Source organism: Pyrus communis, chromosome 1, assembly GCF_963583255.1.
Source record: "Pyrus communis chromosome 1, drPyrComm1.1, whole genome shotgun sequence".
In the NCBI taxonomy this organism is placed as follows: domain Eukaryota; kingdom Viridiplantae; phylum Streptophyta; class Magnoliopsida; order Rosales; family Rosaceae; genus Pyrus; species Pyrus communis.
The window spans coordinates 10,705,673-10,726,805 of record NC_084803.1 but is presented as its reverse complement, the minus strand read 5'-3'; the positions used below and the strand labels follow the sequence as shown (position 1 = coordinate 10,726,805).

The 21,133-nt window shown below is 38.3% G+C and overlaps 3 protein-coding genes across 4 annotated transcripts; 2 read left to right on the top strand and 1 right to left on the bottom strand.

Annotated features, from left to right (window-relative positions):
- The first annotated feature begins 4,650 nt into the window (after positions 1-4,650).
- Positions 4,651-5,729, top strand: LOC137738406 (cucumber peeling cupredoxin-like). Its single transcript, XM_068478046.1, has 2 exons — positions 4,651-4,974; positions 5,205-5,729. Exons 1-2 carry the CDS (start codon positions 4,773-4,775, stop codon positions 5,534-5,536), a joined length of 534 nt encoding a protein of 177 aa, XP_068334147.1. The 5' UTR covers positions 4,651-4,772; the 3' UTR covers positions 5,537-5,729.
- On the bottom strand, positions 5,633-9,507 carry LOC137738397 (uncharacterized). Its single transcript, XM_068478035.1, has 4 exons — positions 8,967-9,507; positions 8,763-8,877; positions 8,567-8,681; positions 5,633-8,362 (listed from the first exon to the last, which is right to left on the bottom strand). The coding sequence occupies exons 1-4, from the start codon at positions 9,065-9,067 to the stop codon at positions 7,440-7,442; spliced, it is 1,254 nt and encodes a 417-aa protein (XP_068334136.1). The 5' UTR covers positions 9,068-9,507; the 3' UTR covers positions 5,633-7,439.
- A 3,484-nt stretch (positions 9,508-12,991) lies between these two features.
- LOC137733117 (uncharacterized) lies at positions 12,992-20,794 on the top strand. Of its 2 annotated transcripts, none has more exons than XM_068472279.1 (19): positions 12,992-14,133; positions 14,330-14,804; positions 15,331-15,418; positions 15,536-15,717; positions 15,889-16,025; positions 16,353-16,419; positions 16,643-16,814; positions 16,915-17,023; positions 17,132-17,207; positions 17,302-17,484; positions 17,576-17,736; positions 17,839-17,944; positions 18,292-18,496; positions 18,604-18,890; positions 19,069-19,193; positions 19,480-19,624; positions 19,717-19,809; positions 19,947-20,020; positions 20,249-20,794. In XM_068472279.1, the coding sequence occupies exons 1-19, from the start codon at positions 13,013-13,015 to the stop codon at positions 20,601-20,603; spliced, it is 4,161 nt and encodes a 1,386-aa protein (XP_068328380.1). In that variant the 5' UTR covers positions 12,992-13,012; the 3' UTR covers positions 20,604-20,794. The 2 variants fall into 2 exon arrangements, with proteins under 2 accessions (XP_068328380.1, XP_068328387.1); XM_068472286.1 differs by having other exon boundaries at positions 12,995-14,133; positions 19,072-19,193.
- Positions 20,795-21,133: the final 339 nt, after the last annotated feature.

Below are 21,133 nucleotides of genomic sequence, written 5' to 3'. Positions count from 1 at the left end.
TCATAATCGTACTCATCTTTCACAATCATGTTGTGAAGAATGATGCACGTCATCATGATGGATCGAAGAGACTATAAATCAAATATTCTAGCAGCACCCTTGAGAATCGCCCAACGAGTTTGGAGGATACCAAAACAATGCTTAGCATCCTTTCTACACCCTTCTTGATAGCTTGCAAAGTGTTTTTCCTTTGCACTTCGCGGACGTGGCACTGTTTTGACAAACGATAACTACCTTGGGTAAATGTCATCTGCTAGGTAGTATGGCTCGTAATACTTATGTCCGTTGACCCAGTACGTGACTTTTGGTGCTTTTCCTTGCAGGATATCGTTGAACACTGGGGATTGGGCAATGACATTGAGGTCATTTTGAGTTACCGAAACACCACAAAAAGCATGCTAAATCCATGTATCAAATGAAGCCACCGCCTCCAAAATGATACTTTTTGCTCATTTTTTGTCCCCATAAGCTCATTGCCATGCACTTTGACAGTTTTTCCAGGTCCAGTGCATACAGTCGATGCTTCCAATCATCTCAGGAAAACCTCACATCTCGCCCTTCTTTAGAAGCCTTTGCAAGTCCATCTTAGTAAGTCTCTGGAGGTATTCTGTGGTGTAGATAAATTCGATTGTGGAGCAAAATATCATCAGGGACTCAAGAATGGTTGATTTCCCCATCCTCGCTATCTCATCCACTTGGTCTGCAGATGCAGTCATTCGTTAAAAATCTGATCGAAATCTATCCTCAAATATCGTAAACAGATTGTGACACATGGTGCGACGTGATTAGTTAAAAATCTTATCGGAAATATATCCTCAACGATTCTGAAAAGGTAACAACACGTGGCACGATGGCATTGGATAAAAATCTTATCGAAATCTATCACCAAAAATTGTCTTTTCGGATAATGACACCTAGCGCAACGAGAACAATTAAAAATCTTATCCGAAATTACAAATAAAATTATTTTGTACTATTTTATAAAATAAAAATACTAATATCTTATTGCCTATTGCCATGGCTATTCAGTTTAAGGGTGGAGATGCAAAAGGCAGTTACTGCTCATTGGAGGGGATTGAATAGGAAGTTTCCCTAGGGGGCCTTCTTCACACTGGAGTTGCTCTGAAAAGAGAGGAAGAGGACTGAGAAGATATGCCTAGTGAAGAAAAAAGTCATAGGCACCGAGCAAAGTAGCTGTCGCTCATGAAATGGGAAGTTGTTTCAATGAGGCTGCCACAAAGAACACAGGAAGGGTCGATGTCGATGTGTATTAATCTCAAAAGGTAACGCTAGAAAATTTAAATTTGTAGACTAAATTGCAAACTAAATGATGTGTCACTAATAAGAAATAAGCACATTAATCAATACTTAAGTAATAATTCAATCATCAACTTTCATGTCATTTAGTTACAAAATTTACTCTACAAATTTAATCTCTCTAGCATTATCCATCTCAAAATGGATTTGAGTTGGAATCTACTTTTCTATATATTTTATATAGAGGTGGTCATATATTTTATATGTATGTGATACAAATAGTGTTATTGATATAAAAAAAAAATACACAAAAAAGCACACATGTTTTATATATAATATATATGTTCTACTTCTGGAGGTAGATTTAGAGTTAATATTTAGATGTAAGTACTAAAGAAGAAAGACATGACCATGGTGGAGATGATAATTAGAAAAAGCGGTGGCAACAGGTGGTAAAGTTGAAGTGGAGTTTGGTGGCGGCAATGGTGATAGTGTCGGACCAATGTTCTAAAAAGCGATCTAGGCTACTTGCCTAGTCGTGATTCATCCTAATCGGCCACAAATTAGAAAGCTTATGAGACAGATGGCTGGGCAGGACTAGACGGATCTAGGCGGGATTATGCGGGACTAAACAAGTCTAGGCGGGGCTAGGCGCACGAGCTTATGTGCAAAACTAAGCTGAAATCTAAGTTTTTTTTAGATGTGGAGCTGGAGCACAACGAAGAAGAAGAAAACGACGTCGTTTGCACGAGTGGTTTTTTTTTTTTTTTTTTTTTTGGCTAAGTTTTTGTTTTGTCTATCTTATTTTTCCTCTCTTTAAACTGACCCCACTTTTGCTGACATTTGTTACCCTTTTTTTTATTTTTTTAACGTGATATTATCCTTTTCTTATAAAAAAACGTTATATATATTATCTTTGTCTCTCTTTTTAAGTCTCCACCTATCCCACCAAAATATTACCTAAAACTCTCATATACATATAAACATGTCAAACATGTTATTCTTACCGTTTATTTGTATCATCTCTCTAATAAAAATGAGATCTACAAGTGTTGTTGAATTCTGCCTCTATTAGTGAAATGGTATAAATAATTATTGAAATATATGATAAGTGTAGGATTGCTCTATAATTATTCTTCTCTATAAAAAAATTAAAAAAATTAAAAAAACAAGGCAAGAATTATCTGTGCATTTATTTAAATTCAATTAAAATTAAAAAAAAAAAAAAAAACCGTCTAGACTTCCGCCTAAGTCCCTAAGCGCCAAACCCCTTCCTGCTGACCGACGGCTTTTAGAACATTGTATTGGACTAGGAACGATAGGTTTAGTTCCGGCCATAACCCATAACGCTACTAGCTAGCTTCTGGCCACGTTGGCAATCTTCATGTCAATGCGATCCAGTTGGTACGGTACTCATTAGGGTATGATTTGGATTCGTGCAGAAGGAGAAGGCCCAAAATATGATACTCATAGCCACGGATCAGGCAAGGGTGACAAAAGTCGGTAAGGTAGCTTTGGCACCAGTTTGGGACAAGGGTAAAGTAAACATTTGAAGTTTGGTCCAAAATATGATACTCTTTTGCGTACCTTACTTGAAGTCAAACTACTGCAGTCAGCTTAACTACAGTATTTTTTAGACCAGGACATGTCTGAATACCAATCGAAGGTTATGGAAACAGCTTGCAGCATGGGAAATGTTTTTCTTTGACTTGTTCTCGAATTGGCTACTTTGGCTTTTTCGTCTTACACATCTTTCACAATTGTTCACGTAACCTGTTTTCTCTTTTTATTTTGCTTCCTTCTCTTCCCGATAATTTTCAATTGAGCGGGGTTGGGGTTAGAGTTGCGTATTATACTATTGTTTTTGAGAACTAGAAGTTAAAAAGAAGAAATCATCGATTCATAGACCAGGTCGTGTGTGGGAGTCCAAGAGCGTCACGCAATCAAACCGTACGTCTTTGACGCTGGGTCGATGAGGACTGGTAAAACTTGGTAATTTCTTTCTTCCTTATCTTTTAGAATGCATCAAAATCACCAGGCAATGCAGGGTTGAATTCAACTTGTTCAAAGTTTTCATTTTCTCGCCACGCAGACAACATAGATGCTTAATTTTACTAAAAATTTGATATTACCCCTTGAAACTATATTTTCCTCTACTAAAACTCATCTCCTTTTGTTTTCTTGAATAAAGCCCATTGACTAACCTTCAATTAAACAAATTCTTTAATTAAGTTTGACTTTTCAAATTATGTATTTTTCGAATGCCTAAACTACCCCTATTAATACTTGGATGGGGTTTTTGGATAAGTTACTTGTTATATCCATTTAATTAATTTTATATATTTTACAAAATAATTCATGCCATTCATTGTATATTCAATGTATTAACTTTCAAATTGTTATAACATGCTAATTGAAAAATAATAATACTAATTCATAATTTTGTGCATTACATATATAAGTTAATTTACCTACCAACACAACAATAAACCTAAAACAGCTTCGGCTAATATTCCAATTCCTAATACACAAAACAAAAGCTATATGTTCCGCACAATTCTTACCTACAAAATAGTCTAATTTACCTATTACATCAAACCAAAATTTAAAGGGTCTAGTTTACTTTCAAAATGGTCTAATTTACCTACATGATTTATGTGCATTAGATTAAAAGTTTATTTAATTGCCTACAAGCACAAACCCACAACATTCGAACATTATCTAATATCACTATTTTTTTTTTTTTTGGAATAGGTAAATTAATTTAAATGTAGGTAAATTAGTATAATATTAATAAGTAGGTAAATTAGTATAATATTAATAAGTAGGTAAATTAATTTAAATGTTGGTAAATTAGTATAATATTAAATGTAGGTAAATTAGTATAATATTTTATAAGTAGGTAAATTAATTTAAATGTTGGTAAATTAGTATAATATTTATATGTAGGTAATTACATGATTCAAAATGCAGGTTTATTAGTATAATATTTTATAAGTAGGTAAATTAATTTGTATGTAAGTAATTACATAATTCAAACAATATTATTTTTTTTCGTACAAGATTGTCTTTCTCTTTTAAATTTGGTAAATTAATTTATATATGTTGCTAATATTTATGATACAAGAAAGGTAAAATATCCATATGGATTTAATTGCTCATCATAATTAGGATGAGTAATAACATTTATTGACCAAATTAGGATGCTATGGCATAAGTTGTAATTGTATTGTAATAGTTGGTCATATATTTATCTACATGGTAGGCTATTTGAAATTTGGATTTTATTTGAATGTTTAAATTTAGATGGGTTTTTATTTAGAAAATAGGAGTTTCAAGGGTCTATACTTCAGCCTCCAGCCTCCATCACCTATAAATATCAACCCAACTTTATTTGATGAGCTCCAACTCATTCCAAAACAACACAAAACACACTTGTCTACATAATTCATATTGAAGAAAAGTACTTGCAGAAAACACACACGTCGATCGAAATCTTCATCAGGCGTAGGGAAATGGGCGGCCGAAAAGATATGAATATGATGATAGCTTGCTTGGTGGTTATGGCGGTGGCTTCCCCTTCTTTGTTGAATTTGAAGGGTGCAACAGCAGCAGAATACGTAGTTGGTGACAGCTTGGGCTGGACTGTTCCCCCAAACACCTCCTTTTACTCCGACTGGGCCGCCTCAAAGACATTCCAAATAGGAGATATAGTTGGTAAGTGCGCTTTCATTCCCAGTAATAAGCATGCGCGAGTTAAATTAGCTGATGGAGGCATTGTTCCCGGCTCTAGCATCCAAGTTCATATGAATATTTGTATATATTTTTAATTAACTTAAGTAAACGTGAGTTAGACCAGTTGACCGTTCATGACTCTTGAGTCCGAGTTCATGAATATGCATATATCTTTTTTGTTAACTTATTATTGTGAATTTTTGGCATTACAGTGTTCAACTGGACTGAAAAGTGGGACCATAATGTGGGGGAAGTAGCATCAAAAGAAGAATATGATAACTGCAGTGACCCTGGGATCGTATGGGGACCAGGGGTGAGGATGGAACTCAATTCTACCGGTTCTCGCTTCTTCATCTGCACCGTTGGTAACCACTGCAAGCAAGGCCAAAAAGTCACCATCACCGTTGGATCACCAACCACCACCTCTTCTCTGTTGGCTCCTCCACCATCATCCTCCCATGCTTCATCTCTCACTACCACCACTCTTGGTTCTTTCGTTGGGCTCATCTCCGCACTAGTAGCAGTAGCTTCCTTCGTCGCTTAAGCTTAGCAGTCATTTCCGAGGAATTAATATCGTTTAATCCTCTATTTTATTTATAAAAATAAGCTATATTACAATAAATGTTCATTTATTAAATAATTTTGTTTTATAATAAAATGTAATCAAACCTTATAGTGGACAATTCTTTTGAATAAAAATGGTATGTGCAAATTGTAATACCATACGAATTGTAACAGTTCCATTTTCGATTGTTATTGATAAAATTACTGCGGAAAATTATAATTTATGATTTTTTTTTATTATTATTTTGATCCAAAATTTGGAGATAAATAACAATAAATTTTTTTTTTTTCCAAGCAGTAGTCTATACTAAATTATTTTTAAGTTACAAAGAGAAAAAAAACTCGAATTTGAATACAGAGATATGAAACACGTTGATCTAGTCAACTTAACTAATAAAAAAGAAAAAAAGGTTCAAATTTGAGTACAAACAAAATGATCGTGAACTTACGAAAAAGTCTTGTGCCAATAAACGTAATCGCACGGGGGCAAAAAAATCTCCTACACCGACGGAATACAGATATTTTCTTCGGTCCTCTATCCCCTGTTAAAAAGTAAAAACCAGAAGGAAAAGACAACGTCGTACGTCTAAAGTCCAAGTGAAACGTCTACTTGTCTAGTCAATGTACAACTCATAAATATGAGCTTCTTTGAAGACATTCCAGATCGAGACAACCTCAATGAGTTTCAAAAACATTTCAAAACGTTTTGCTACTGAAATGTTACCTATCAATATTTTGTGTATCAACCAATGTTCTAAAACGTTAAGCGCTAGTCACGCTGCGAATGGGAAGCCTAGGTGAACTAGACGGATTTAATTCATCGCAGGGTGATCATGACCAGCAGCCCGGTGTATGTAGATCTTCTTTCTAATGGTTGTCGCTACTTCATCTCTTCCGTTGGTGAGAACTGCGAGCGGGGCCAAAAGGTCACTCTCACCGTCGGATCAGCCAACGCCTACTCTCCTCCTTCCGCTCCTCCACCGGCCTCCCATGCTTCCTCGCTGCGAAGTACTGTTGGCTTTTTAATTGAGGTCGTGATCTCCGGAATATGTCAATTCTTTCTTCTTTTTATTTTGGTTTGTAATCATTTCTTTCTTCACTTAATTACATGTTAATTCTCATTCCTTCTACTTGTCCTTTGTAATAGTTCAACACAGTTTCAACCTTCACTTATGTTACAATCGACTCGCGATTTTTCTTCGATAGGTGTGTTTTTACTAATACTTTTTTTTTTCAAATCGTCATAGTACATTACAATTCCCTTCGGAGTGGTACATTACACTCGAGCACAACATTACCACTCCAAGCACCAACAGATTACGACAATCATAGCTACATAAAATATAAAGTTACTCTCGAAATTAAGCAGATTCGACATTGTATCAAAAGAACCCTCGACAAACCGTTCCAGCCAGAAAGGGTGTTTCTTTACAGATCCTTCAAAGAGTTCAACCATTGATCAGGCAAGGCTATAATCAATCATACACGAAGAGGGAACAGAATTTCTCTTGAAATCTGTAACACAACAGAGCCGCATAAGGCCCGTTCCACAATACCACATAGCTCTCATACCTTGTACCCACAACACTTATTTCTGTCTTTTTCGCTCAACTCTGTAAGTCCAAGCAATGTAGCGTTAGTGATTTGGAAGTATGATGTTTCTTGCTTTAGCTATGATTACCAGGACATTGTTCATATGATATGAATCGAACTCGGGTTTCATTTCCGACTCACATCTTTCCACTAATGCAACTAGCAACTAACATCAACTCGTGAAATTTTGCAATCAGAGATACATAAGACGAGAGCCTCTCATAAGAGGATTCAACAAATATATTGGCATCTCGGATTTTGAAGCATATATACTACTGTAGGGAAAGAGTCTACAAACCAGGCCCTGTAGTTCGACCAGTGAACCTGTTGGGAACAACATCTGGTTGCCAGCAATATTGCCTATCCTCCTCATTGCTACTAAATGGTGCCTTGCGCTTCCTTACAGTTGCCTCAGAACTCCGACCACTCTCTGAATTCCACATAGTGGACTCAAAGCGATCATAAGCAGTCTTTGTGGGAAAGAAACAGATTTCCTTGCTTCTCAATGGTGAAAAATCATTTAACTTTCCCCCGTCTTGAGAATTGCTCGACCCAATATCTTCCACTCCACTGGCCAAGCTTCTTCGAGTACATGGGTGGACAACAGGACCCAACGTCAACGATAAATCACATTCGATTTCCCGTGGCTTCTCCTGGGTGTCCATGACTTCTGTGAATCTGTGTGACACATTTTCAGCACCTTGAGAGGAGAAAAGGTTCTGCTTGGTAGGTTCCATAACTGATGTAACAATTGGTATGCCGACATGTATGGTCCTAGAATATGTACTTTCTGGGACCTGAGGACCGACCTGGAACTCTTCAGGTTGATGGTGAGTTCCGTAATATAATGGATATACTGAACCCGAGTTCGAGGGGTTATTGGTTGACATTGTTGCTAACTGGTTATGACCAGCAGGAACATTCTCAAGTGAAAATGGGTAATTCCGAGGGCTAGGGAGGTTAGTACTCTGGCTCATGCGGCTGTAAGATTCTGGGACCAAAAGTGCAGAGTTCACATTTGAGGCTTTTGCAAAGTTCAATAAATTGCTAGAGTGATGAGAAAACTGAGGGTGCCGTTCATCAGTAGCTTTATCCAAAACCCTAGCAGGCATAGGAGCGGGCTCTTGTGCTCTTGGAGTGAGGTAACTCCTTGGATTACTGTTCCGTTGGCTTCTTGAAGCTCTTACTGGAGTGCAACCCAGATTAAGGGCAGCTGAACAACATAAAGAGGAGGAACCAAAACACACATACAAATCACACCTCTAGTGTAGTCATTCTGCACAATAATCTCTTCTTACAAACTAAACTAAGCTTGAACAATGAGCTAAATTAATATACATTGAGAAATGAGAACAACCAAGTAGCATAATTTCACAGTTCAATCCAGCAAAATGAAAAGAAAGCAGTACAATGTTACCTTCAACGCACGGCGGCAAAAGCTCCCCGGTTTCAGTGCCCTCATCTCGCCGGATAATTGTGTTAACGGCGTCATTTGCTCTATCCCATAGCGTGTCAAGATTCATGTACTCAGCCTTCAACAAATCAAAGCAAAAAAATGAGCAATGGAACAGCCAAAAAGGCGAATGCAAACCTGAAATACAAAAGAGAAAAACCTCAGAATTGGCTTTTGAATACATAATTTCCTCTGCTCTGAAAACCACCAAAGGCAGCTTCTCCTGCCATTCCTTGTTCTTCTTCGTTACGGAACTGTGAACCTCATTGACGACCCTAATCAAACAGGTGGTGTGCAATCAGCAAAATGTGAAAAAGCAGAGACCTTTACCGAGAAATCCATGGAAACAAAGACGACCCAGTACCTGAAAATCTGCTGAATGATGGAACCTCTCATGGGTTGGTGCCTATCGCTATGCCAAGCTCGCCGGACACACTCATACGGTCTCGGGCCCGGCCTAGGCATCTCGGAAGAGCAGCAGCAGCAGGAGGGAAACAATCCCAAGGAGGAAGAGAAATAGCGGGTTTTGGTGGGAGGATAGATTAGTCCCGGTACTCTAGAAACCTACATGGACTGGAGTGATGGGTTAGTTGTGCTTTAATCTCTCATTTCTCTCTGGATTGTGCAAATGGGATGACACAGTTTTTTGCTGGGTAGTACATGGGGAGAGAGGATGGGTAGCTTTCCCACGCTTTTGTCCTCCCCCAATAATTTAGAAAGTTTACCATAGTTTTGATGTTCAATCTTTTCTTTTGGGTGTGTTGGGGGTCACCCTCTTGGCTTGTGGGTGGGCATCAAATTGTGCCTGTAAAATTGACCCTCCCCTCCCCCATACCATTCAGCAATTTGCCCAGCGTGGGCAGACACAAACTTGAGGAGAAAATTGACACCCCATCTTTATTCTTACTAATGAGAAATCGACATCATGCTCTACAAGACATGTCATGTAACATGGCATTTTCCCCCTTCTCAAATCTCAATGTGGGTGTGCAAATAATTGTACTAATCATCGCAGTTCAAAATTTCGAATACAAAGATAAATATTCTTAATCACTTAAATTGCAAACATACTATGATAATTTCTTAACTAAAAGAATCAGTCCTTTTGGCATTTAGTATGTTGATGAATACTAAGTTTTGGCTTCCAAGCTTTATGATAACTTTTTGACAAACATGAATTATTGTTTAATGAACTAAATAGTAAAAGTCACTTTAAATTTAAGTAAGAATGTTGGTTGATACCATTCGTAACGTACAATAAAACCATGAAACTGTTTATATTTTAGCCATATGATTTAACAATGGGAGAAACTTAGTCTTGACCAAGACACAATCCTATGGCACCACCATACAATTCAAGCTTGCCACTTGTGTCAAAAAGGTGAAAATGAGATTTTCTTTTTACGAATGAAGATTTTTTTCGAATTCTCTATGTGAGAATCCTAGAGATCCTCAAATCGTGTCCGTTCATCGTACATCATACGGTCAAAAATTATTTTAAATACTTTTATTTAAAATTAAATATGAATAGTACCCGACAAAAACTTACCGTACAATATACGATACGATGAACAGACACGATTTGAGGATCCTCAAAATCCTCGCAAAGAGGATCCTCCCTGCCTTTTTACCTCCCACACACCCCTGTTAAATTTTGTCCATTAAGCTTCTTCAATTCATTCAATCTAAGGACCGAAAATTGAAAAGGGTGCGTAAGAAGTAAAAATAAGTGTGTGGATAGCACAACCCTTTTAGTAAGTTAGTAATAGATAGGTACTAGGCGACACTAAAAAATGGTAGTGCCTCAACGATAATGTCTTAGTTACGAGACATAATTTATCTTTATAAAAAAAGTCCTAAAAAAAGTTCGGTAATGATAGAAAGATCATATGCTCAAACTGTATTTTATAGAGCACAAATATGACAATTGATTGTTGGATTTTTTTTTTTTTAAATCATTAAAGAATAAATATAACAATCAATCCTCATATGTGGTCTGAAAAGTTAATATTCCCAGCATTTCCACACAAATTACTCTAACGTATTTGTGCCAAGGATGACCGTTAGATGGAAGCGTTGACGTGGACATGGTGTGGTTGACGGATCCAAGGGCAGCGAAGAAGCCTGTCACATATCGAGTACATCCTATCTTTTTGTGTGAGATCATAAATTCATAATTATGAAAACCTGCAGAGTGCAGAGGTATTATGAAGCATCTGGGGGATTAAATACTCCTTACCCACCATTTTAATGTAACACACAAATCAAGGGAATACCTCACCTTTATGTTCACTTTCACAGTACAAAGCAGTTCGAATTTTTGAATCTTACATTTTGAAGTTTTTTGTAGTTCGAACAAATTCATTGTTGCGTATTATATTAAGAATAGGCAATTCAATTCATATTAAGAATAGACAATTCAATTCATTCTCTCATCTTTTCAAAATACTCCAAACTACTCGGGTAATTGGACCCAAAGCGAGCTCTATGAAAAAGTCGGGCAATAATTGCTCTCCTACCTATATGACGTCATCACGTCAACCATAATTTAAATTATTAAAAAATTATATAAATTATAAAAGACTAATTAAAAATATAAAAAATTGTAATTTTTTTTTCTATAAATACATTACCATGTTCTTCCACTTTATACTACATTTCAATATTTTTAAATATTTTTAATTAAGGGAATTGTTATTAGCATTCTAAAATTCTCATTCTACACTTCATACTTTCTATATTTAGAAAGAAAAATGCGCTTCTGAGGAGTCTAGAATGAGAATTTTGGAGTGTCAATAACACTTCCCTTAATCAATATTTTATTATTATCTGAAATTAAAAATAAAATTATCTTTTATTATTTTATAAAATAAAAAATACTAATATTTTAATACGAAGTGTTTGGCTATTCAATTTAAGGGTGGAGTACTTGGGCAATTACTGTTCATTGTAGGAGATTGAGTTGTCTATTGCCTAGGGGGCTTCCTACACTGGAAGTTCTCTTAGATTCTCAATTAAGATTTAATGATCAAAATCTGACGGACAAAAGTTTCAGAGTATAGAGTACACCGAACCAATACTATAATTTTCGAACGGAGTGGTGTTTTTTAGCAAGCTTTTTACTATTTATAACGGAAAATTGTTCTTTTGCGACCGAAAGATCACAAATTTGAGTCATAGAAACAACCTCTTTACAAAACAAGAATAAGGTTGTGTACGATAGACATTCCCCCTAACCCCGCACACCGCAAAGCCTTGTTGGCTTAGTTCATCCTTTTAGTGGTATGGTGAACACTGCAATAAAACCACACTTACATGTCTCTCATGTGGGAACCGGATCCCCTCCGGACCAAAAGGAACTGAACCCAATGATCAAATGATCCGGGACATTGAAATTTGATCCAACGACTACAATTATTATACCTTTTAGAGGAGCCCCTTGTTTGTAGCCATTAAATGAAATTTCAATGGCCGGAACCATTTGATCCTTGTGTAGAAACCAATATCTTCTCGAGTAAGAAATAAGTTAGAAAGAGAAGGAGAAATGTAGAGAGAGATAGAATTGTGATGAAATACTTTTCATTACTTGATAATGTTATTACATTGTAGAGTATATATAACCCTTGGTTCTGTACAACAATACACTTAGCTAACTATAACTAATTACATATTACTGTTATAACAAACTAACAGCTTTTGATGCCGAGGCACTTGCCTCAATACTTTGAGCTCAGTTCCTTTAAGTTTGGAAGGGATCTGGTTCCTCTCATGTGTAGTCCTCTCTTGAAAATGGCCGTACAATCTTGATATCTTTCCAAAGTAAAGGAGGTTGAAACCCTTGTGCTTCTGCTGTGTGCACATCCAATCTTTCAAATTTCTGAGCAGTCCGAATTGCCAACTTACTTTCAAGTACAACTACGCATGTTTCTTTTCGTGATAGTCCTTTGGCTGGTTGCCTTTGTCTAGAGCTCATTTTGCTTGATATTTATGTAATACTACCGACATGTTATTGAAACATTATAAAAAGTATTGGTGGTGCGTCCGTTCTTCAAGAACACACATCATGTACAGCGATTATGAGTACTAATGACTCAAATAAATTTAACATTTTAGAATTAAGTTTATAGCTCCCTACTAATTATGGCGGTATAAATCTCTAATTTAATCACTTGCAAAATCCGATAAGTGTGATTTTCTATCAAGTTTTCAATGTGGGTATGGGTCTTACATTCTTCAACATAATATCGGATCTTCATAATAATTAGTGTATAGTTGATTCATTTTTAGACCCTAAATTAGGGTTTGTATTGGGCGTGTCTTGTGTGTGGGTAGATAATTTAAAAATTTAAAAAAAAAAAAACTAAATGAAAAAGGTATGTTTTGACAAAAAATAAAAGAAAAAGAAAAAATATGTATATAAAAAATAAAAATAAAAAACAACGGCGAACGTTCTTCTCTCGCTGTGTCCGAAATGTCGACATACCCGCAGTCGCAGCGGTAGACGAAGAAAGTCGGACAGAAAACGGAAGAATGTCGAGCCCTAGAGCTTCGACGGGGTCTACAGTCCATGACTGCTGGGACTGCATGCTGCCGGGGCCACCCAGCCGCAACAACTTCGGATCCGCCGACCTCAGCCTCTCCGCCCTCCTCGCATTCCCCTCCGGCAGCTCCATCTCCGTCCTCGACGTTCGCTCAATGCAGCTCATCGTCACCATCCCTATGCCCCCTCCAACCCAATCTTCTTCCTCCACCTCATCCTCCCTCTCCCCTTTCGTCACCTCCGTCCGCTGGACCCCACTCCCTCTCCGCCGCGATCTCCTCTCCACCGAGCCCTCCAGCTCCCACCTCCTCCTCGCCGCAGGTGACCGCCAGGGCCGCATCGCCCTCCTTGACCTTCGCCTGAAGTCCCCGATTCTCTGGTTCGACACGGACTCCTCCCCCTCCAAACTCGCCATCCAGGACCTCGCGTGGGTCCAGGCCCGACCGGACTCCTACCTCCTTGCCTCCATCTCCGGATTCTCCTCCCTCTCACTCTACAACAGCTCCACCGGCCGATGCTTCTGGAAATACGACGCCGCGCCCGAAGTTCTCTCCTGCATCCGCCGTGATCCCTTCGATTCGCGCCATTTCTGCGTCGTCGGACTCAAAGGATTCCTGCTCTCGGTCACCGTGTTGGGCGAGACGGAATCCGATGTCATCATCAAGGAGTTTCAGATTCGGACTGACTCCACCGAGTTGCTGAAGCTGGAGAGGGACTTGGCCGGGGGAGTCTCCGGGAACTCGTCGTCGGCCTCGGCGGTGTTCCCGACCTACGCCGTGAGGTTCGCGTTCTCGCCGCAGTGGCGGCACATTATTTTCGTCACGTTCCCGCGGGAGCTGGTGGTGTTCGATTTGCAGTACGAGACGCCGCTTTTCTCCGCCACATTGCCTCGCGGCTGCGGCAAGTTTCTCGATGTGCTGCCGGATCCAAATTATGAGTTCCTCTACTGCGCTCATCTCGACGGAAAGCTCAGTACTTGGCGGCGAAAAGAGTGAGTCTTTCGAAAATTCGACTGATTGCAGCTTTTTCAATATCAATTGATCAATTGTAGGATGTAGAATGTGAAATTGGATTGGAATTTATAGGCATTTGAAACATTTTCAGGCAAAGCTTACGAAATGTTTAGATTGAAAAACCGAAATGTAGTAGTGTATTCATCTTATTATGTATATTGTTTGTATGTGCAGAGGAGGGCAGGTGCACATAATGTGTTCAATGGAAGAGCTGATGCCTTCAATTGGCACATCTGTCCCATCTCCTTTGGTGCTTGCTCTCGTCATCTCCCAATCAGATTCGACCCTCCAGAACATCGGCAAGCTTTACTCTGATGTACCTCATTCTCCTTTCCCCGATGTGGATTTCGATAATCCTTTTGATTTTTGTGATGAGCCTCTTCTTGTTTCTAAAACGCATTTGATCTCCATTTCTGATGATGGAAAAATATGGAACTGGCTGTTGACTGCTGAAGGGCTTGAAGATAATCGAAAGGATGATACAAACTTGGGTATTAGTGAAGTGCCAGTTCCTGGTACGAATACAAACATTATAGTTTCTTCTACTGGAGGACTTGACATGAAAACCGGCAAACAAATAGAAAAGATCAACGGTGGTAGAAGCCGACCTTCAAATTCTACTGTCAGCCATACAGACTTGGTACTTAAGGTTCGTTTGTAGTTTTTCCCAACTTTTAATTTTTCATGGTTAATGGCTATCACTGGATGGTTTTTGGGCTTGTGAATTTAATATAACTAACAATGGATGTGACTTGGATCACTAGATGTAATTCCCACACCCAGTCTTATTAAAAATATCTAGGTATTAGTTGGTATACGACTTTGTTGAGATCCTCAAAAGGACACACCCCCACCCGTACAATGTACACAGGCGCTATAACATATGTTTTTGATCGTTGCATGTAGTTCAGAACACAGTTGGTTTTATTTCGTGTACTATTTGTTGTACCTCGCTGTAAATTTCACTCATCTATATGTTTTTTATTTCCCATTCAGTGCATTGTTGCTTCAGTAGAAATAGGATCACAGTACTGGACTACCAGTCTTTTCTTTTCTATTTTCTTTCTGTTATATCTATAAATTCAGTTCATCCAAAATGCCATGCAACCAATCCCTGATAGCGAAGATTTGAAATTAAATTCCTGCATGCTTACAAAGCCAACTTACTGATGCAGATTAGCTTAGTTGGACAGCTTCAGCTCCTTTCTTCAGCAGTGACTATGCTGGCTGTTCCTTCACCCTCTTCAACTGCTACTCTGGGCCGTTAGTAAATCTTGTCACTAATCTACTGTATATGTTGATTTTATATTTTAAGAATATTTCTGAGTTAGCATCATTTGGGAGAAATTATGATACCATGTAAGTTGATTATGCATGAAGGTGGGGGAAACTATCCTGTTGTAGCTGTTCCATTGGTTGCTTTGGGAACTCAAAGTGGGACAGTTGACGTTGTTGATGTTTCTGCCAATGCTGTCGCTGCAAGTTTTTCTGTTCATAATGGTACTGTTAGGGGATTACGATGGCTTGGAAATTCTAGACTGGTTTCATTTTCATACAGTCAGGTAGGTTGCAGTGAATTCAAACATCACATCAATTGTTTGATTGCATCTACTAGTTGGTGATTTTATGCTCTGCATTATCCTTGATTAGTATATTTTTTGCCTTTTTTCTATCTATAAATAATCATCAATCTGTGTTGATCATAATGTGTAGCATTACCTTTGTTGATTTAGGTGAGTGAAAAATCTGGAGGTTTCATCAACAAGCTCATTGTGACCTGTGTTAGAAGTGGCCTAAATAGGCAATTCCGGGTTTTGCAAAAGCCTGAACGTGCACCCATAAGAGCCTTAAGAGCCTCTTCCTCTGGAAGGTTGACTTCAGACCTAGATTCTTTTCTTTATTTATGGTTATTTGTTAAGTCCTTTATGTCCTGTGTCATGTTTTTGGTTTTGTCAAATTTATTAAGATACTCAACTAAAAAGAAACTAGAAGTGTTCACTTTTTACTATAATTCATCGTCTTTTTATAGGTACAATATTTATAATTTTTTATGGTGAATTGCACTATTTTGATCAAGTGTTTCTAGTTTAGTGCTCTTTTTCTTCCCCCCTGCTTTCATCGGCATCAGTTGTTGTTCTTCATAACTTCCTGAGCTACACAATGTAACATTTTGCTTATGCTGTTGACGAAATGGCAGGTACCTTCTTATTTTGCTTCGTGATGCACCAGTAGAGGTTTGGGCAATGACAAAGAGTCCTATTATGGTAAATTTGATATTTTCTTTGGTTATTTCACATTCCACCTTGACATATTTCCCAGAAATTGTTTGTTTCAACTACATTAAACAGAAACTCACAGTTTTCAAAGATCAAACGACCACGAAAGCATGCCTTTTCTTATTTTATGCATTTCACAACTTTCCACGGTGGAGAGGTTAAGATTATGATTCCTCATCTTGGTATTTATTACGCTCTCTATCTCATATAGCTTAGATCATTAGCTCTTCCATTTACGGTTTTGGAATGGACCCTCCCAGCAGTCCCACGACCTGCTCAAAATAAACCCGCTACGCAATCATCAACATCATCGTCCCCCAAAGATCACTCACCTGTGGCATCAGATGGGACATCCTCTCCAACAAAGGCATCATCTGATTCCAGTGAGTTACTAGCCTTTGCTTTATATGAGTTACTTCTGTATTTGGATTGTTTAATTATTTAAATAAACAAAAATAAAGTTTATCCTTCCCTGAAATGCAGAGAGCTCAGATGGATCTCAAGATGACACTTCTGAAAGCTTTGCATTTGCACTAGCAAATGGTGCTCTAGGTGTTTTCGAGGTTCATGGGCGAAGGATCCGTGACTTCAGGTGTATTTCTACTTTCAATCTTAGCATCTGTTTACCCTCTTACGAACTAAACTAATATTTCATGTCGATAAGTTTTTCTCATAGTGGTTCTTTATTGCTGGTTTATAGACCAAAATGGCCTTCTTCTTCGTTCGTATCATCTGATGGACTAATTACTGCCATGGCTTACCGGTTGCCTCATGTAGTATGTATCACAATTTTTGTATTCTTTTCATCCAATTGGTATTCTATATCAGATTCTCAATCATTTCAAATTTCATTTCTGTAAATTATTTCAGGTTATGGGGGACAGGTCAGGAAATATTCGCTGGTGGGATGTAACTACTGGATATTCTTCTTCGTTTAACACTCATAGAGAAGGTATCCGGCGAATTAAATTCTCACCTGTTGTGCCTGGAGACCGCAGTAGGGGGCGCGTTGCTCTACTATTTTATGACAATACATTTTCAGTATTTGACCTTGTAAGTATAACAGAAATATTTATATGGTTTATTTCTCAAATGATCTTTCTTATCGTTTTTCCATAACTCTCTACATGTTTTCTAATCACAGGATTCTCCAGACCCATTAGCCAATTCTCTTTTACAGCCTCAATTTCCTGGAACCCTTGTGTTGGAACTTGATTGGTTGCCCTTGCGGACTGACAAAAACGATCCACTATTATTGTGCATAGCTGGAGCTGATAGTAGCTTTCGCCTTCTTGAGATTAATTTGTATGTTTCAAACTTTATTGAGTAATTTCCTTATGGATCAGGTTATTTAAGAATGGGGGAAAGTAGTCATTTCTGTGCTTTAATAATCTTACTCTTACGCAGAGTGGACAAAAAACTTGGTTATACCCACCAGCCCAGATCTATAAAAGAGAGGTTCCGTCCTATGCCTCTATGTTCTCCTATACTGCTTCCAACACCACATGCCTTGGTAACTATGATTTTTAATTTCCATTTTCCTTCTATTTTATTTCAAGATAGCAATATTTTATCTTATTCCACTTCTATTGATTATTAATTCAATCGTGGCCCTTGACAATTAGAATTTTATGCTCGTTCATATATGCTAATCTGCAACCTTATAGACCTAGTTCTTGTTCGGGGATTGCAAGAGAGTTGCTAACCAAAATGTTTACAAAAAATAGCAGAATCTACTGGGAAAAGTTAAGAGTAGCCCCGAATCAGTAACCACATAGCCTGCTTTATGTTTTATTGTTAAGAGAAGATAGTAGAGATTCAGTTTTGACCAACTGAAATTTATGTAATTCTTTATTACAGGCATTACGGGTGATCTTACAATTGGGTGTCAAGCCCTCTTGGTTTAATACTTGCAGTACAACTTTAGATAAGAGGCCTCACCAAATTCCAGGAACTCCTAAGTCCAATGATGATCTTCGAAGTTACCTGATCGATTTACCACCTGTTGGTGACCCTGTGGTACCAGAATTACTGCTTAAAGTCTTAGAACCTTATCGTAAAGAAGGTGGGTCCTCTGTCTTTCTTGTGATGTTTCTACTCGTGAGGAAATGTATTTAAGTATCATACTATTTTATGTTCTTTTCTATGATTATAAATGTGATATTTCCACAGGCTGCATACTGGATGATGAGAGGGCAAAATTATATGCAATGGTGGTCAACAAAGGTTTTTCTGTGAGATTTGCTTTTGCTGCTGCAATCTTTGGCGAATCCTCAGAAGCTCTTTTCTGGCTACAACTGCCTCGTGCTCTTAACCATTTGATGAATAAGATGGTAAATAAGTCTCCGCAAAAAACCCCTGCTTCAGCATCCGTTCCAGAGATTGATGATGCATCTATGCTTAATAGGATAACATCGAAAGGAAAGTCGGTGTCTGGAACAGAAAAGAAAGATGCAATGGTAAGATACATTTCAGGATAATATTTTTCTCAAATTTGGTGTACAAGGTTTAAGCTAGGTCGCTACGTTACCTCACATTTCTCCTATATCTGGTGCTCTTCAATTCTAAACTATTGTGTGATATTTCCTTTATATAAACTTTGTAACATCTCTGTACTTTATTGACTTCTATGGTTAGCAGAACGAAGGTCAGCTCAGATTAATGGCTTTTGAGCCAGAGGATTTGTGGGCAAATGCTAGTGAACGTATTCCTTGGCATGAGAAGTTGGAGGGAGAAGATGCTATTCAGAATCGTGTACATGAGTGAGTATTTCATGTCATTCTTATTTCTTAGATGTAGTTACCAACCTAACTGCTGATTATGTTTAAGCAAGAGTTGATGCTGCATATAAGCATATGTGCACGAGAAATTATACAGGAAGCCTACTTTTTGCTGAGTTCCAGTTCCATCCTTCCTATTGTCTTCTGTCTCTGGCAACATGCCAAATGCCCAAATTGCCCAGTTACTTGAACACTAACGGTTTCAAAAAGAATGCTAGATTTTCCCTGTTGGAGGTTCTTGATTTACTTTACGTTCTTGATGATGTAGGCTCGTCTCAATTGGAAACTTAGAAGCTGCGGTTAGTTTATTGCTTTCCACTCCTCCTGAGAGCAATTACTTCTCTGCAAATGCTTTACGTGCTGTTGCTCTTTCTTCTGCTGTGTCAAAGTCTCTTCTTGAACTTGCAGTCAAGGTGCGTGCTTATTTGGATCAACTCATGACATCAAATTGCATGTTGTGGCTGGAATAAGTGTCTCAGAATTTTCGATACTTTTATATTATTAGGTTGTTGCAGCCAACATGGTGAGGAATGACAGGTCGTTGTCTGGTACTCATCTTCTTTGTGCTGTGGGAAGGTATCAAGAAGCTTGTTCTCAGGTTAAGTTCAACTTTACACAAATTTACTGTAACCCCCAGTTATCTAAGATGTGAGATTTCTTTTAATATCATGCACGAAATAATGTTTTGTGTGCTGTTGTTTTTATGTACTAAGTACTATGTCATCACTTATGCAGCTACAAGATGCTGGGTGCTGGACAGATGCTGCAACTTTAGCTGCTACGCACTTGAAAGGATCCGACTATGCAAGGTTATTTACTTTCTTTTCACCATTTCTGAGGCCGCCTCTGTCATCTCCAGTTTCATCTGTATACTATAATTGATTAGCTTACTATTTTTGCCTTCCCGGTAGATTTCTGTTGATAAACTCATCAGTCATCCCCCTTTGCGGCTTGCCTTTTGGCTAAATTGCGCGATTAGTAGTCCCCTGATTTTCGTCGTTATGGTAGCTGAGTTGTGCGTGTTAATGTTCTTACAGGGTGTTGCTAAGATGGGCTTCGCATGTCCTCCGTGCTGAGCACAACATATGGAGGGCCCTCATTTTGTATGTTGCAGCTGGTGCACTACAAGAGGCACTGGCAGCACTTCGTGAGGCCCAACAACCTGACACGGCCGCTATGTTCATCCTTGCTTGCCGAGAAATTCATGCCAACTTCATCTCTGATTTAGGGAACTGTGACGATGAATCTAGTTCTTTGATCAGGGACAAGCTGCTCAACTTGCCTGGGATAGGCCCCGAGAGCGAAGACGTTATGGCAGTCAGTGAATATTACGGGCAATACCAAAGGAAACTGGTGCATCTATGCATGGACTCGCAACCATTCTCTGAATGAAGGATTGGCCCTAGTCATTGAACTTGTCCACATTTTATAGTTGCATACGTTTCGTCTTAAGTTAAATTGAAAGCAGGTTGAAGATATCCCTTCATCCCTTGTATCGTATAAAGCTCTTATTGGATTCAGGACATGAAAAATCACTATCTTGTACGCAAGTCCACCGAGAAAGATTGCTCGAAAATGTTGTAGACGTAGAAAAATTGTCATCTCAAAGCATAGGAAAATTTAATACTTTTTCAAGATGCTGGTGGCCGGCCGGAGCTCTCGTATGGATACGCTGATCTGTCAAGCCTCTACAACGGACGGCAATCCCAAAAGATTGCGTTAGTTGCGAGCGGAGGCTTTCTCTAGTCCACATCAAAAAAGCATTTTTAAGTTAAACATCTGAACAAGAGCCGTTTGATCATTTAACCTAACAGGACCTAGCGGCTCTTGTTCAGATCATGTGCAATTTCTGTAGAAAATTGTAGAGACGGCCAAAAAGATTGCTTTAGTTGTGAGCGGAGGATTTCTCGAGTGTACCTATA

Bases quoted from the DNA above. Each gene is read 5' to 3' on its own strand.
- LOC137738406 (XM_068478046.1), top strand. From the start codon at position 4,773: ATGGGCGGCCGAAAAGATATGAATATGATGATAGCTTGCTTGGTGGTT. The intron at 4,975-5,204 runs GTAAGTGCGCTT...TTGGCATTACAG, and splicing joins CCAAATAGGAGATATAGTTG to TGTTCAACTGGACTGAAAAG.
- LOC137738397 (XM_068478035.1), bottom strand. From the start codon at position 9,067: ATGCCTAGGCCGGGCCCGAGACCGTATGAGTGTGTCCGGCGAGCTTGG. The intron at 8,682-8,762 runs GTTTTTCTCTTT...GATTTGTTGAAG, and splicing joins ATTCAAAAGCCAATTCTGAG to GCTGAGTACATGAATCTTGA. The intron at 8,363-8,566 runs GTAACATTGTAC...TATGTTGTTCAG, and splicing joins TTTGCCGCCGTGCGTTGAAG to CTGCCCTTAATCTGGGTTGC.
- LOC137733117 (XM_068472279.1), top strand. From the start codon at position 13,013: ATGTATATAAAAAATAAAAATAAAAAACAACGGCGAACGTTCTTCTCT. The intron at 16,815-16,914 runs GTGAGTTACTAG...CCTGAAATGCAG, and splicing joins AAAGGCATCATCTGATTCCA to AGAGCTCAGATGGATCTCAA. The intron at 19,194-19,479 runs GTGAGTATTTCA...TTGATGATGTAG, and splicing joins ATTCAGAATCGTGTACATGA to GCTCGTCTCAATTGGAAACT.